The sequence below is a fragment of the Rhinoraja longicauda genome, chromosome 27 (assembly GCF_053455715.1).
Source record: "Rhinoraja longicauda isolate Sanriku21f chromosome 27, sRhiLon1.1, whole genome shotgun sequence".
Classification (NCBI taxonomy): domain Eukaryota; kingdom Metazoa; phylum Chordata; class Chondrichthyes; order Rajiformes; family Arhynchobatidae; genus Rhinoraja; species Rhinoraja longicauda.
The window spans coordinates 30,761,492-30,778,635 of record NC_135979.1 but is presented as its reverse complement, the minus strand read 5'-3'; the positions used below and the strand labels follow the sequence as shown (position 1 = coordinate 30,778,635).

Below are 17,144 nucleotides of genomic sequence, written 5' to 3'. Positions count from 1 at the left end.
CCCAGGTTTGGAAGGAAGAATGAAAACAGAAATATTAATTAAACAGGGTGAGACTACACAATGTTGATCACAAAGTGATTTTGCGATCCGAAAGCATCAAACATGAAAATTTAGCAAGAAGATAAACCATGTCACTCAAGAGATATGCTTAACAAATTCACAAGGCAAATCAGTGAAGTCACCAGTAGATGTGCTTGCAGACACTGACAACTTTCAAATAAGTAGGCAAATCAATTTGGCCACAGGTGAAGACGGACTGGTTTTGCAGCAGGCAGCAGCCCTCGTGGACATGCAACGTGCTGATGGAATGGATAAATTACCCTGTGCTCCATCTCAGATGGCAAGTTACAATCTCAAACTCAGAACATAGAACAGTAAAACACAGGAACAGGCCCTTCACCCCTCAATGCCTGTGCAGAAAACAATGCCAAGACCATCTCTTATCTGCATGCATATAATCCACATCCTTCCATTCCCTGCATATACATATCCCTGTGCAAAAGTCTGAAAAATGCCACTATTATCTCTGCCTCAAGCACATCTTCCAGGCACTCATTACCCTCTGAGTAAAACAACTTGCCCCTCATACCTTCTTTAAACTTTGCTCGTTTCTCCTTAAAGCTATGCCCTCTAGTATTTCATTTTTCCTCCCTGGAAAAAAGGTTCTGACTGTCTACCCTCTCTGTGCATCTTAGAATTTTATATACTTCCATCTGGTCTCCCCACAACATCCAGCATTCCAGAGAAAACAATCCAGGTCTGTCCAACCTCTCCCTGTAGCTCACAGCCCCCTAATCCAAGCATCATTCTTCCTCTGCATCCTTTCTAAAGCTTTCAAATCCTATCTGTAACATGGTGACCAGAACTCTACGGAATACTCCAAGTTTCACCTGACTCAACACAAGGTCCAGTATTTTAATACATGGAACTGCAGATGTTGGTTTACGAAAAAAAGAAACAAAGAGCTGGAGCAACCCTTTTCCGGTTAGAGTATCCACATTATATTTCAAAAAACCCTCTTGGATAAACCTCACAAATTCTGCTCTGGCTGAGCCTTTGGTACTGAGCAAGTGCCAGTCAATATTGGGGGAGGTAAAGTCACCCACAAGGACAACCATGTTGCTTTGGCATCTTTCAGTAATCTGTCTACAAATCTGTTCCTCCATCTCCCGCTTTAACAATCTATCTCTAACAATATAACATATAAGTGACTTAGATGGGAAATCATTGATATTCCCAAAGAAAACTGACACCAACTGTTTAGGTTGGGGGCATCAGATTTCTCCGGTTTGACTATCTTTACTGCAAGCCCCAATGCAGCCTCTGAAAAGACTCGCTCTTGCAGTTTGCACTCCTCCGTAAAGTGTATTTCCCCAAGTGAACTGTTGTCTTGGGAAGAATCCAAAAGACCACTAGCGCTGTATTTAGGAAAGGTTGCGGCTGAGATTCACCACCCAGAAATGGATGCTTTGCTGAGACACATCGGGTGACCTGGGACTTCATAAGGGTGTGATATAATATTCTGGGTCAATGTAAGATGCCCTCTAGCCCTTGACCTTGCCACCCTGGGGAAAAAAGTCTGACTGTCTCCCTCTATCCATGCCTCTCATATTCTTAAGGTCTCTCAGTCCAATTCTCCAAGGAAAACAAATGGTTTGTCCAATCTCTCCTTTTAGATAATACTCTCTAATTCTGGCAGTATTCTCGTAAAGAAATAGACACAATGTGCTGGAGTAACTCAGCGGGTCAGGCAGCATCTCTGGGGAGCATAGTGAGGTGACCTTTCCTGTTTCGACCCTTCTTCACAATGTTGTTTTCTAAATCTCATCTCCATTCGCTCTAAACACGCCGCATCCTTGCTGCATGTCATATATATACATCACAAACAACAGAGGTCCCAGCTACCATGCGCACGTTTAGCATCTCACCTACATTCTCTCACTGCAAGCACAAATTCTCCACTTTATTATTGAGCAGTCCGACCTTCTCCCTGGTCATCCTCTTGCAAAGTGTATAAAACCCTGGGGCCTGATCAGGTCTATCGTGGGATATTGTGAGAAGCTAGGGGAGAAATAACAGGGGCCTGGAAGAGGGACTGTATCATCTTCAGCCACAGGAGAAGGAGCAGGACACTGGTGCTAGAGTAACTCAGTGGGACAGGCAGCATCCCAGGAGAGAAGGAATGGGGAATGGTTCAGATGGAGACCCTTCATCAGACTGAGAGTCAGGGGAGGGAGAAGATACAGAGATATACATGAACTGAAAGAAACCCCCTACATGACCACCCTTTGCTACCTCAGCGTTTGAAATCACGCAGACGTTTTTGTGATCATTTTCCAATGTTCTATAGATTCAGGATCAGTTCCTGTGGATTGGAGGGTAGCTAATGTTATCCCACCATTTTGCATGACATCGGTGGTGGGGAAGATGCTGGAGTCAATTATAAAAGAAAAAATTGCGGAACATTTGGATAGTAGTAACAGGATCGTTCCAAGTCAGTACGGATTTACGAAGTAGAACTCATGCTTGACTAATCTTCTGGAATTTTTTGAGGATGTAACTAGGAAAATGGACAAGGGAGAGCCAGTGGATGTAGTATACCTGGACTTTCAGAAGGCCTTCGATAAGGTCCCACATAGGAGATTAGTGGGTCCCTTTCAGAATGACAGGCAGTGACTAGTGGGGTAGCGCAAGGCTCGGTGCTGGGACCGCATCTAATTACAATATATATTAATGACTTAGATGAAGGGATTAAAAGTAACATTAGCAAATTTGCAGATGACACAAAGCTGGGTGGCAGTGTGAAGTGTGAGGAGGATGCTATGAGGATGCAGGGTGACTTGGACAGCTTGTGTGAGTGGACAGATGCATGGCGGGTGCAGATTAATGTGGATAAATGTGAAGTTATCCAGTTTGGCGGTAAGAACAAGAAGGCAGGTTATTATCTGAATGGTGTCAAGTTAGGAAAAGGGGGAGTACCACGAGATCTGGGTGGCCTAGTTCATCTGTCACTGAAAGTAAGCATGCAGGTACAGCAGGCAGTGAAAAAGAAGGTCATGGAATGTTGGCCTGCATAACAAGAGGAGTTGAGTATAGGAGCAAAAAGGTCCATTTGCAGTTGTACAGGGCCCTAGTGAGACTACACCAGGAGTGTTGTGTGCAGTTTTGGTCTCCAAATTTGAAGGACATTCCTACTATTGAGGGAATGCAGTATAGGTTCATGAGTTAATTCCCGGAATGGCGGGACTGTCGTATGTTGAAAGACTGGAGCGACTGGGCTTGTATGCTCTGGAATTTAGAAGGAATGGGTGACGTTTCGGGTCGAGACCCTTCTTCAGACAGGTCTGAAGAAGGGTCTCGACCTGAAACGTGTCTGAAAAGGGTCTCGACCCAAAACGTCACCCATTCCTCTCCTAGATGCTGCCTGACCTGCTGAGTTACTCCAGCATTTTGTCATACCTTTGATTTGTACCACCATCTGCAGTTATTTTCCTACTGGAATTTAGAAGCATGAGAGGGGATCTTATTGAAACATATAAGATTATTAAGGGATTGGACATGCAGGAAACATGTTCCCGATGTTGGGGGAGTCCCGAACCGGGGGCTATAGTTTAAAAATAAGCGGTAGGCCATTAGGAACGGAGATGAGGAAAAACGTTTTCACTCAGAGAGTTGTGAAGCTGTGGAACTCTCTGCCTCAGAAGGCAGTGGAGGCCAATTCCCTGAATGCTTTCAAGAGAGAGCTAGTTAGAGCTCTTAATGATAGCAGAGTCAAGGGATACGGGGTGAAGGCAGGAACGGGGTACTGATTGTGAATGATCAGCCATGATCATGGTGAATGGCGGTGCTGACTCAAGGGGCCAAAGGGCCTACTCCTGCACCTATTGTTTATTGTCTAAAAGGAAGTGTAAGGTGTGAGAACAAGACATCAAAGGGGATGGAGATTAAGGAAAATGTAGAATAGATCATTGATAACTAGGAGAAGGTAACAACAAAGCAAACAGAGATTAAATGTAATCAGGTACTGTCAGATTGGTCTGAGACCAAAGAAGGGGAGGAATGGAGAGAGAGGGAAAGCAATGATTATTTGAAGTTAGAGAAGTCAATGTTCATACCACTGGGGTGCAAGATGCCCAAGCAAATTGTGAGGTGATGTTCCTCCAATTTGCGCTGGGTCTCACTCTGAGAATGAAGGAGGCCCAGGACAGAAAGAACAGTGTGGGAATGGGAGGGGGAGTTAAAGTGTTTAGCAACCAGGAGATCAGGTAGGTTTAGGTGGACTGAGCAGAGGTGTTTAGCAAAATGATCGAGGAGCATGCACTTGGTCTCACCACTATATAGCAGTCCACACCTGGAACAGCAGATACATAGATGAGGTTGGAGGAGGTACAAGTGAACTTCTGCCTCACCTGAAAAAACTTGGGGTCCTTGCATGGAGTCGAGGTAGGAGGTACAGGGACAGGTGTTGCATCTCCTGCAGTTGCTGAGGAAAGTACCTGGGTAGGAGTTGGTTTGGGTGGGAAGGGACGAGTTAACCAGTGAGTTGCAGAGGGAATGGTCTTTGCAGAAAGGGGTGGAGATGAGAAGATGTGGCCAGTGGTCGGATCCTGTTGGAGGAGGCACCAACGCACACACAGTCATTTTATCACATGAAAACATAGTGAAGTTTACTGAGTGTTAACTGGAGACCGGACACACACAGAGTCATTCATAGACAAGATCTTTGTTGTTTTGATGTTCATTTATTTAGCTGATGAAACTGCAATGTTACAGTTCAATCACAATCACTGGAAGCACAGAACACATTGTGAGCTTTCCAAACATTGGTGTAACAAACAATGTGAAATCAAGAGGGTAATACAGAGAGAGACAGTAATAATTCCAATCAGCACAATCTAAGTCAAGAGCAGGATCAGCCTCCACCACAGGGACTTTCCCACAGGCCGTGTCTGCCCATCACCACCACCCCCGTGTCCCTGGCACTTTCTTGTCTACATGTGTGTATCAGAGAGATGGCACTAAATGCCCTGGACACCGTTCTGCACTGCTGCACCTTTTAACTGGGATGCCCAACCGTTCGAGACTGTTATGTACTGACTTTGAAGCCATTATCCTGTCAGGGAGATTGATGAGAAACTGGAAGGACACTGATTTGTCACTTATCCAGAAGCAAACGGCCCTTTATTTTAGAATCAACACCACTACTTCTACTGCTGATTTTGTGTAGAGAGGAAAGATCACAAAACCAGGTCATATTCAGTTAGAGAGGATGGAAGACCAACACATTCTAAACGGCACAATCATCATTGTCTTCAATAATGACGTTCCCCCCTGATGTAAATGGTGTTAAATCCCAGTCAATGATGTTCCCTCCATCTGTGAAACAACCCTGACTGATCAACTTAATATCATTTGGTTTTAGAACACGATCCCACATATCAACATCTGTCATCTCTCCGACAAAAGATTGATTGATGTCAAAACCTCCACCGACTGAGTCTTGCTCCTGACCAATTATAAACGTACCAGACCCTTTCACAACCAGACCCTTTCCACTAACCTTCTGTAGACTGCCTCTCCCATTGACCCAGACTGTTATCTCACCCCCTTGAGACTCCCAGGTCACACAGATGTGGCTCAGTAAAGAATTCATTTCTGTGACGAAAAATATAGTTCTTTGGTTTCCTAATTCTAACCATAATTCTGTTTTAGATTGTTGCCATATCAGTATACTATTGGCGGAAGAGCTTGTTGCGTACGAGAACAATGAGTAAACGCGATTCTCTTCTGAGGCTGCCCTGAGGCAGACAGTAAAGGCAGTCAAGTAGGCGAAATCAGATGCATCCAATTTGATGAAACTGTTGTCTGTTGCTGTTGGGAATATCGCTGATTTTCCCTTCAAATCTGTAAAATGCAAAGAGTTAGATTGTTAAATCTCAGTTTAAAATTGTAACATTGCCGTCTGAGATGGAGCACAGGGTAACTAGTGAGCAGTTTTATGCAAAGGAATGTTTTATTTAAACCTGATCGACAGAGTGGGAACAGTTCCAGAAGTGTGTTCTACGGAAGCTGTTCTTCACCAGAGGAACAAGTGCAATTGACTAAAGGCACAAATTCTAACCTGGGCAAGTTTTGAAGAAGATTGATTTCTGGTTTGCCAAAATACAACACATTTTGTCTTAGTATCACCCGACCTGTGACCTCTTCTTATTCTCACCGTCCTGAGAAAGAGAACTAGTCATTCTTCACCACCAGACATAATTGGGCAAAGATTCCAGCACATGGAAGGGCAACACATTTTAAGAGTTGGATACAAGAAACAATTCACTAGTTTATTCAAAAGCAACAAAATGCTGAAATAACTCAGCGGGTCAGGCAGCATATCTAAAATGTAAAACACCCCCTGGTGTGTGCAGGGTGGTGTTAATATGAGGGGATCTCTGGTCAGTGCTGACTCTGTGGGCCGAAGGGCCTGTTTCCGCACTGTATCTCAAAACAAAAGGTGACACCTGCTGCCTCGGCACAGACTGGGAATGGAATCTGGTCACCTGCTGCCCTGCATGTTCCTCAATACCTCTGTCATCAGGTGCACCATGACTGATGCTTGCACTCAGCAACTCCTCACATTAGAAAAGGTACTAACCTGCACTGTCAGATCCTGACAGGTAAATGCACATCACAAGCACAAGTGGAATAAAGGGCTTCATCCTGTCTCCAATCTGTTGAAACAAAGAATTCCCAATTCATTTCATTTCATTTCACTTGTCAATCCATTGAAACTCAGAACCAGCAGCCAGTCCCGTGTGTCAGCAACACACAAACGGCTCCTCTGGTACTCACTGTGTCCGTCTCCAACAAGCCGGTCTCACCTCAGGTGGGTCCAATACCCTGGGCACAAGCTGCTGCAATTTATATCCTGCTGAACCCAGTCACAGCCAATCGCAGGAAGGAACTGAGGGGGTGGAGCAAACTCTGCTGCAATTAATCTGTGTGTCGACATCGTTCAGCATCAGATAATGAGGGGGAGGGTGTGGAGCGAGCCACGTTAATTCATCTTCCCGGGCGGTGATGAAGTTCACCTCTCCCACCTGATCACAGATAGTTCCCCCGCTCCATATGGGAGCCCATCTCAGAGTTGATGCCCACTCCTAATCCCAGCCCTGCCCTCCTACATTTGGACCCCAGTTGCACTGAATCACTCCTGGGGTTCATCAGCAAGGATAGTCCAGGAGCCCATCTCCTTCCTCTCCTGTCTCATGGATTTTGATCAGATCATCAGATCTCATACTCCTCCTGTGAGTCATGTTTGCCGAGACTATGCTGACTGTCCCTAGTTAGCCCATACTGCTTCAAATGTGAGTCAATCTTATCCCGAATCATCCTCTCCAATAGCTTCTCTACCACTGACATACCAGCCTGTAATTTCCAGCATTCTCTCTACTCCTCTTCTTAAACAAATGAACAATATTTGTTACTCTCCATTCCTCTGGGACCCGTCTGCGACAGGCAAAGATCTTCCACAAGGTCCCTACAATCTCTGATATAGGAAGGCACTGCAGTGGTTGCCTTCAATGCACTTTGGGAGGTTGAATGTGAAGGGAAACTATACAGTTACAGGCAACACTCTGCACTGATGTACAGAGTGATCTTGGGGTTCAGGTTCAGAGCTAGTAAAATGGAAATTTGCCTTCATTGGTCTATCAAGTATGAAAGACAGGAATTTATTTTGAAGCTAAATAAAAACTTAGTTAGGCCGTATTTGGAATATTGTGTGCAGCTCTGGTCAACCCCTTACAAAAAGTATGGAGAGGTTATGGACAATAGACAATAGACAATAGGTGCAGGGGGAGGCCATTCGGCCCTTTGAGCCAGCACCGCCTTTCAATGTGATCATGGCTGAACATTCTCAATCAGTACCCCATTCCTGCCTTCTCCACATACCCCCTGACTCAGCTATCCTTAAGAGTATCTTGCTTTCTCTTGGATGCATTCAGAGAATTGGCCTCCACTGCCTTCTGAGGTAGAGAATTCCACAGATTCACAACTCTCTGACTGGAATTCCTCATCTCAGTTCTAAATGGCCTACCCCTTATTCTTAAACTGTGGCCCCTTGTTCTGGACTCCCCCAACATTGGGAACATGTTTCCTTCCTCTAATGTGTCCAACCCCTTAATAATCATGTACGTTTCGATAAGATCTCCTCTCATCCTTCTAAATTCCAGTGTATACAAGCCTAGTCGCTCCAGTCTTTCAACATATGACAGTCCCGCCATTCCGGGAATTAACCTAGTAAACCTACGCTGCACGCCCTCAATAGCAAGATTATCCTTCCTCATATATGGAGACCAAAACTGCACACAGTACTGCAGGTGAGGTCTCACTCGGGCCCTGTACAACTGCAGAAGGACCTCTTTGCTCCTATACTCAACTCCTCTTGTTATGAAGGCCAATATTCCACTGGCTTTCTTCACTGCCTGCTGTACCTGCATGCTTCCTTTCAGTGACTGATGCACTAGGACACCCAGATGTGCAGATGGTGCAGAAGAGGTTTCCTGGAAAGCTTCCTGGATTAATGGGCATTAGCAATGAGAAGATGTAGGAAAATAACTGCAGATGCTGGTACAAATCGAAGGTATCACAAAATGCTGGAGTAACTCAGCAGGTCAGGCAGCATCTCAGGAGAGAAGGAATGGGTGACGTTTCGGGTTGAGAGCCAATCTGAAGAAGGGTCTCGACCCGAAACGTCACCCATTCCTTCTCTCCTGAGATGCTGCCTGACCTGCTGAGTTACTCCAGCATTTTGTGATACCAGCAATGAGAAGATGTTGGACAAACTTGGATTGTTTTCTCTGGACCATTGGAGTTTGAAGGCAAAACTAATAGAACTAAATAAAATTATGAGAAGCATAGATTCAGTGGACAGTCAGAACATTTTTCCCAAAGATGGAAATATCAAAGACTAGAGGGCATGGTTTGAAGGTGAGAGTGGCAAAGTTTAAAGGAGATATGTGGGATACGTATTTAACACAGATAGTAGAAGGTGCCTTCAATGCGCTGCCAGGGGTTGTGTCGGGGCAGATACGAGAGTGGTGTTTAAGAGGGTTCTAGATGGGCATATGGATATGTAAGGAATGGAGAGATTTGGATCACATGCCAGAAAAGGAGATTGGTTTAACTTAGCATCCTGTACGGCATAAACATTGTGGGCTGTAGGGATTGTTCCTGCCCACTGTTCTATGTTCTGTGGGTGTGGGGAGACCATGGGGAAATGCTAATGAATGGATAATGTCTGGCAGTGAGATGTAAAGAAGGGGACAGTAGAAACTGATAGTTCAGACAATAGAGCTGCCAAAGTGTGGATGAAGGAGCATGAAGCCATCACTGGAGCTGACTGCAAGACCACCGGAGTCACTGTGTGTGATTGTATCGGCATTTCCCATGAGGAATATTCAATGATTTACTTTCTGTTGCACCCAGAACTGGATTTTATTTTGAAATGCAAGGTGGAAGTGATGGGAGGTCATAAGTAGTTTGGAGAAGAAGCGTTCAACTGCAGAAACAAGGAACTGCAGATGCTGTTTTTCAAAAAAGACACAAAGTGCTGGGGTAACTCAACGGGTGACGCAGCATCTTGAGAATGTGGTTAGGTGATGTTTTGGATCAGGACCCTTCTTGAGAATGATTGTGGGGAGCAGAGAAAGCTGGAAGAGAGAAGGTGCAGGACAAAGTCTGGGGGAAGAGTTTATTGATAAGCAGATGGTTGGGCAAACTGTTGTTTTATCAGTTCAACTCTGTTTTATCAGGCATATATTGGGTAGATAGGGGTTTTTCAGCATGGCAAATGCTAAAGGGCTTAGATTTAGGAGGAGGGGGAGTAATTTTAAAGGAGATATATGGGGCACGTTTTTCATTCACAGTGTGGTGGTGCATGGACTGTGCAGCCAGGCAATTGATGATGTACAATATCACCTATTGTATCATTGGAACACATATTAATCATGCCCAGCATCTTTGCATCTAAATCATTGATATAAACCACAAACAGCAATGGGCCCAGCATTGATCCCTGAGTTATACCGATAGTCACCTGGGCACCTGTGAAAAAAACTCATTGGAGTTGAGATTTTGAGGTGGCAGCCGAGAGGATGTCCCCCCAAGTGAGAGATCTAGAAAGAAGAGTCAACATTTCAGAAGCAGAGATTGTACATTCAGGGCAGAAACGAGGAGGACATTTTTTTCTCCCAGATGTTTATTGTTGCTCTTTGGAATGCTCCAACCCAGAGTAGTATAAAGCTGGAGATGGACTGGGAAGCAGGGGTGTGTGGAGACAACGGGGACGTGGTGTTGAGGCCAGGATTGGAACAGCCATGATCAGATGTGTGCCTGCAGTGGTGTTTGGAGATACGTGTCCTTCCTCAGCTCTTGTCCTTGCCTCCACCTTGTCCCATGAGGCTTCCAGCTCCTTTTCCAGGCTTCTAGTTTGGTCCCAGCCAGCACCCATGGTTCTGGAGCTCCAGGCATGAAGGACTGGACCCATCTGCTCTTTGAATCAAGGTGACATCCTGGTGAATCTCTTCTGTACACCTTCCAACTTAATGACAACCTTCCTACAGTTGGGCAGGCAAAACTTGACATAGTATGCAAGCATGGTCTCACCAATACATACTGCTGCATCATGACAATGAAGGCAAGCAGGCCTTCTTCTTCTTCTTCTTGCGTCTTGCAGAAGTTATGTAACATCCTCCAGGCGCTGTAGACAAAGGTGGCAATCCCGAGTGTGTGGCTCTCGGTGTAGGCGGCCAGGGATCTTCAGATGGGAGCTGTCACTTCTGTGAGTCTCTTGGAGCAGGATTGCAGTGACTTTGTGGGTCTGTAGCAGATGTTCAATGATGGTGGTTTTCGCCTTGGTGAGGCCTTTTGCATTCAGCTGCTGCAGGGTGATGCCATTCGGTTCGACATCCATAGGTGCCCGCCCTAAGAATTGCGCATGCTCCGGGTTGGCGCCAAACTGCAGCCACTGAAGTTGCATTTGGGCTGCAAGCTGTTGTTGTTTGTTCGTTGTTATTTCTGCTATTTCTGCTTCTGCTGTCTCTGTTTGTTGTCGTTCACCTGACTAAGGTCAGCTGACAGGGCTCACCACGAGGAGGTCGACAACGTGAGCCCTGCAAGTAAGCCAACACCTTCTTAACTGTTCTGTCCACCTGAAATGTCATTTCCAGGGGACCATGTACCTCAGATCTGTGTTTTGTGTTAACCTCTCCAGGCCTCTACCCTTCACTGTGTAAGTCCTGCCCTGTTTTGATATACCAAAGTGCAACACTTCATACTTGTGGTCTCTGAATGGAGCCTACTGCACAGCTGATGATCAAACAGCTATTGCAAGACCGCAATATGACATTCGCCACCTTTTCCGCATTGACCCTCCTTGTGAGTTCTGCAGGGATGCAGGAAGCAACACCAAAGCAGTCATCCTTGCTGCCAATTTCCACCCCACATCGCTGAGTTCCTTCACTCCATCTCCAGGACAGAGAATCAAAGTGCAGGTTGGCCATAAACACACATTACAAGCCCACACAATCCCAGACCTACATTGGCCCTATTTTCATTTTCCTCAGTAAACCAGTTGTGAATGCATACGACCAAATCACTGTTAATCCCATGCATATTAACCTTGTGGATCTGCCTACCATAGGGATCATTATCAAATAGCTTACTAAAATGCAAGTGGACAACATCCACTGCCCTAACCTCATTGATCACATTCTTCACCTACTCAAAAAAATCAACGAAGATTGTAAGACACAATCTGCTGTGTACAAAACCATGCTTATTTTGCCTAGGTATCCCATTCTCCACCAAACGGAATTGCATAAAAGTGCAATTTCATCAAGGCTCCCTCCTCCTTCTTGATCCCAAACTGTACTTACATATTAATTACCATTAGACTTTACACATTAGAGATACAGTGCGGAAACAGGTTCTTCGGCCCAATGAATCCGTGCCGACCGGTGAACACCCATTACATCAACACTGTCCTACACAATAGGGACAAATTAAATTTTTTATTGAAGCCAATTAACTTACAAACCTGCATGTCTTTGGGTTGTGGGAGGAAACCGGAGCAGCCAGAGAAACCCATGTGGTCTACCATATGGTAGATTTAGCTCTTCAGGCTAAAGGTATCAAGGGATATGGGGAAAAAACAGGAACTGGGTACTGATTTTAGATGATCAGTGATGATCATATTGAATGGCGGGGCTGGCTCGAAGGGCCGAATGACTTACTCCTGCACCTATTTTTCTATTTTTCTATGGGCACAGGGAGAACATACAAACTCTGTACAGACAGCACCCGCGGGTCAGGGTCAAACCTGGGTCCCTGACGCTGAAAGGTACCAGCTCTACCTCGCTACCCACAGTGCCACCCTAAATTCTCCACACTGATCTTCCTAATCTCCAGGTCCTTCCTCTTGTTGAAAACAGATGCAAAGTATTCCTTTAGTATCTTGCCTATATCTCCTGAGTCCAAGCACAAATTCCCTCCTTTATTCTTGATCAGTCCTACCTTCTTTATTATTTTACTTATTATGTTGCAACTGTCAGGGATTTATGGACGGTATCAAAGATCCCTCTGTACATCAATGCTGTTAAGGACCATGCCATTAATTGCATATTTCTCCCTTGCATTCAACCTCCCAATGTGAAACACCTCACACTTGCTCAGATTCAACAACATTTCTCATCTCTCTGCCCATTTCTGTAGCTGATCACAGATCCCTGCACGACTCTACTGGTCACAGAAACTCCAGCCTGAATATTGTCCTTTTATCAGTAAGCCAGTTCTAAATCCACATGGATTTCATCAAGGCATTCGACAAGGTTCCGCATGGTACCATCACAAGGCATGGTAAGAACCTTAGGTTCCGAAAGGTTAGATCACATGGGATCCAAGGAGAGATAGCTGAATGGATAGAATATTGGCTTTATGGAAGGAAGCTGTGGGTGATGGTGGAAGATTGCTTTTCAGACTGGAGCTTGTGACTAATGGTGTGCCTCATGGTTCTGTGCTGGACATATTGCTGTTTGGCATCTACATTAATTATTTGGATGAGAACAAACATTGCATGATTAGCATGTTTGAGATGACACAAAAGTGGATGGTATTGCTGATGGTGAATATGGTTGTCAAAAATTGCAGGAAGATCTTAATCAGTTGGCCCGGTGGGCCGAGGAATGTTTGATGGAATTTAATACAGAGAAATGTGACTAGTGACTATTGGCAGTGTAATGTGCATTTTGGGATGTCTAACATGGGCAAGACCTACACAGTGAATGGTATGGATCTGGGGAGTGTTCTAGAGTAGAGGGATCTCAGAGTGCAGATCTCCTTGAAAGTGGCATTACAGGTAAATAGAGTGGTCAAGAAGGCTTTCATTACATTGTCCTTCATTAATCAGAGTATTGACTACAGTAGTTGGGAGGTCACGTTGCAGTTCTTTAATGTTGGTGAGGCCACATTTAGAATATTGGGTTCAGGTTTGGGCACCATGTTATAGGAAAGATGTTATCAAACTGGGAAGGATGTAGAGAAGATTTACCAGGATGTTTCCAGGACTAGAAGGCCTGAGCTATATGAAGAGGTTGAGTAGACTAAGACTATATTCCTTGGAGCACAGGAGGATGTGGGGTTATCTTATAAATGTGTATAAAATCTTGAGAGAAATAAATTAGGTAAAAGTACAAAATCTCTTGTGCAGAGTAGGGAAATCGCGAACCAGAGGACATGGATTTAAGGTGGGGGGGGGGGAGACCCTCGGGGGAGGAGGTAGGTGAGGCTAGTATAGATGAGGCATGTTGGTCGATGTGGGCAAGATGGGCTAATGGGCCTGTCTCCAAGCTCTATGACTCTAAGTTAGTAAGTCATGACCTGCCGTGCACAAAGCCATGCTGACTGTCCCTAAATATCCCATTGTGTTCCAAATGGGAATAAACCCTATCACAATGAATCCTCTCCAATAGTTTCTCCTCCACTGATGTAAGGAACACCAGCTAAAACTCCCCTGGATTCTCTTTATCTCCTTCCTTAAACAAAGGAACAACATTAGCTACTCTCCAGTCCTCCCGGACCTCACCTATGGCTATAGAAGACACAAAGATCTTCATCAAGTTTCCTTCCTCCTTCATAATCTCAAACCTTGCAAATTAGTATTCTCCACATTGATCTCACTACCTCCAAGTCCTTCTCCTTGGTGAAAACAGATGTAAAGTACTTGTGTAGTAGCTCGCTCACATCCCTGGCACAAAGCGCAGATTCACTCCTTCATCCTGGAGTGGTTCTAACTTCTCTCTAGTTACCCTCTTGTTTTTAATGTAAGTATAAAAATCATTGATATTCATGGCACCATTTGGTCCTTCTAATCACTCGTTTCAGTTTTTTCATCCGTTATTTATGTCAAAAATCCTGCCTAATGCCATCCTGGTAAACTTTGCAAACGCATCTTTTATAGTTTAAACCACATTTTCATCTCTTTGGTCATCCACAGTTGCCTTCCTTCGCCATCCTTATCCCTCCTCCTTAATGGAAAATCCCAGTCCTGAACTTCAATCAGCTGGCGTTTAAATGACTCCCACGCGTCAGATGTGGACAAACCCAATAATAACGACTCCCAGTGTATCTATATGAACTCCAGCAGAATAACATTGGAGTTTGTCTTCTTTAAAGTCAACCCCTTTCAATAAGGTCCTGCCTTCCCCCTATTCACACCAATCTTAAAATCTTTGAAGTTGCATTCACTTTCCTCAAAACGCACTTCCACTGAATCACCAGTCACCTGGCCAGGCTCATATCCCAACATAGGGTCCACGATGTTCTTCCACTGTCCAAAGACGTACAGGTATGTAGGTTAATTGGCTGGGTAGATGTAAAAAATTGTCCCTAGTGGGTGTAGGATAGTGTTAATGTACGGGGATCACTGGGCGGCACGGACTTGGAGGGCCGAAAAGGCCTGTTTCCGGCTGTATATATATGATATGATATGATATGATATGAAACACCAGTCTGCTTGCAAGGCTCATTTCTCAACACAAGATCCAGTATTTGAACACATGGACAAGGATTATGTCTGGGGCTCAACTATTTACAGTCCACGTTAGTGACAGAAGAAGTGACTGAGTGAACTGTAGACAGATTTACTCGTGAACAAAGACAGGTGGATGACCAGGGCACAAGGAGCCTGAAAAGGGATATGGACAGGTTAACTGAGTGGACAATTATTTAGCAGATGGAGCACAATGGAGGAAAATGTGAGGTTTCCCAGGTTTGGAAGGAAGAATGAAAACAGAAATATTAATTAAACAGGGTGAGACTACACAATGTTGATCACAAAGTGATTTTGCGATCCGAAAGCATCAAAAATGAAAATTTAGCAAGAAGATAAACCATGTCACTCAAGAGATATGCTTAACAAATTCACAAGGCAAATCAGTGAAGTCACCAGTAGATGTGCTTGCAGACACTGACAACTTTCAAATAAGTAGGCAAATCAATTTGGCCACAGGTGAAGACAGACTGGTTTTGCAGCAGGCAGCAGCCCTCGTGGACATGCAACGTGCTGATGGAATGGATAAATTACCCTGTGCTCCATCTCAGATGGCAAGTTACAATCTCAAACTCAGAACATAGAACAGTAAAACACAGGAACAGGCCCTTCACCCCTCAATGCCTGTGCAGAAAACAATGCCAAGACCATCTCTTATCTGCATGCATATAATCCACATCCTTCCATTCCCTGCATATACATATCCCTGTGCAAAAGTCTGAAAAATGCCACTATTATCTCTGCCTCAAGCACATCTTCCAGGCACTCATTACCCTCTGAGTAAAACAACTTGCCCCTCATACCTTCTTTAAACTTTGCTCGTTTCTCCTTAAAGCTATGCCCTCTAGTATTTCATTTTTCCTCCCTGGAAAAAAGGTTCTGACTGTCTACCCTCTCTGTGCCTCTCAGAATTTTATATACTTCCATCTGGTCTCCCCACAACATCCAGCATTCCAGAGAAAACAATCCAGGTCTGTCCAACCTCTCCCTGTAGCTCACAGCCCCCTAATCCAAGCATCATTCTTCCTCTGCATCCTTTCTAAAGCTTTCAAATCCTATCTGTAACATGGTGACCAGAACTCTACGGAATACTCCAAGTTTCACCTGACTCAACACAAGGTCCAGTATTTTAATACATGGAACTGCAGATGTTGGTTTACGAAAAAAAGACACAAAGAGCTGGAGCAACCCTTTTCCGGTTAGAGTATCCACATTATATTTCAAAAAACCCTCTTGGATAAACCTCACAAATTCTGCTCTGGCTGAGCCTTTGGTACTGAGCAAGTGCCAGTCAATATTGGGGGAGGTAAAGTCACCCACAAGGACAACCATGTTGCTTTGGCATCTTTCAGTAATCTGTCTACAAATCTGTTCCTCCATCTCCCGCTTTAACAATCTATCTCTAACAATATAACATATAAGTGACTTAGATGGGAAATCATTGATATTCCCAAAGAAAACTGACACCAACTGTTTAGGTTGGGGGCATCAGATTTCTCCGGTTTGACTATCTTTACTGCAAGCCCCAATGCAGCCTCTGAAAAGACTCGCTCTTGCAGTTTGCACTCCTACGTAAAGTGTATTTCCCCAAGTGAACTGTTGTCTTGGGAAGAATCCAAAAGACCACTAGCGCTGTATTTAGGAAAGGTTGCGGCTGAGATTCACCACCCAGAAATGGATGCTTTGCTGAGACACATCGGGTGACCTGGGACTTCATAAGGGTGTGATATAATATTCTGGGTCAATGTAAGATGCCCTCTAGCCCTTGACCTTGCCACCCTGGGGAAAAAAGTCTGACTGTCTCCCTCTATCCATGCCTCTCATATTCTTAAGGTCTCTCAGTCCAATTCTCCAAGGAAAACAAATGGTTTGTCCAATCTCTCCTTTTAGATAATACTCTCTAATTCTGGCAGTATTCTCGTAAAGAAATAGACACAATGTGCTGGAGTAACTCAGCGGGTCAGGCAGCATCTCTGGGGAGCATAGTGAGGTGACCTTTCCTGTTTCGACCCTTCTTCACAATGTTGTTTTCTAAATCTCATCTCCA

General features: G+C 44.6%; 1 protein-coding gene across 1 annotated transcript; it reads right to left on the bottom strand.

Annotated features, from left to right (window-relative positions):
• Positions 1-4,733: 4,733 nt before the first annotated feature.
• LOC144606698 (C-reactive protein-like) lies at positions 4,734-6,910 on the bottom strand. Its single transcript, XM_078423007.1, has 3 exons — positions 6,841-6,910; positions 6,644-6,719; positions 4,734-5,904 (listed from the first exon to the last, which is right to left on the bottom strand). Exons 2-3 carry the CDS (start codon positions 6,705-6,707, stop codon positions 5,288-5,290), a joined length of 681 nt encoding a protein of 226 aa, XP_078279133.1. The 5' UTR covers positions 6,708-6,719; positions 6,841-6,910; the 3' UTR covers positions 4,734-5,287.
• Positions 6,911-17,144: the final 10,234 nt, after the last annotated feature.

Bases quoted from the DNA above. Each gene is read 5' to 3' on its own strand.
- LOC144606698 (XM_078423007.1), bottom strand. From the start codon at position 6,707: ATGAAGCCCTTTATTCCACTTGTGCTTGTGATGTGCATTTACCTGTCA. The intron at 5,905-6,643 runs GTTAGTACCTTT...TGCATTTTACAG, and splicing joins GTCAGGATCTGACAGTGCAG to ATTTGAAGGGAAAATCAGCG.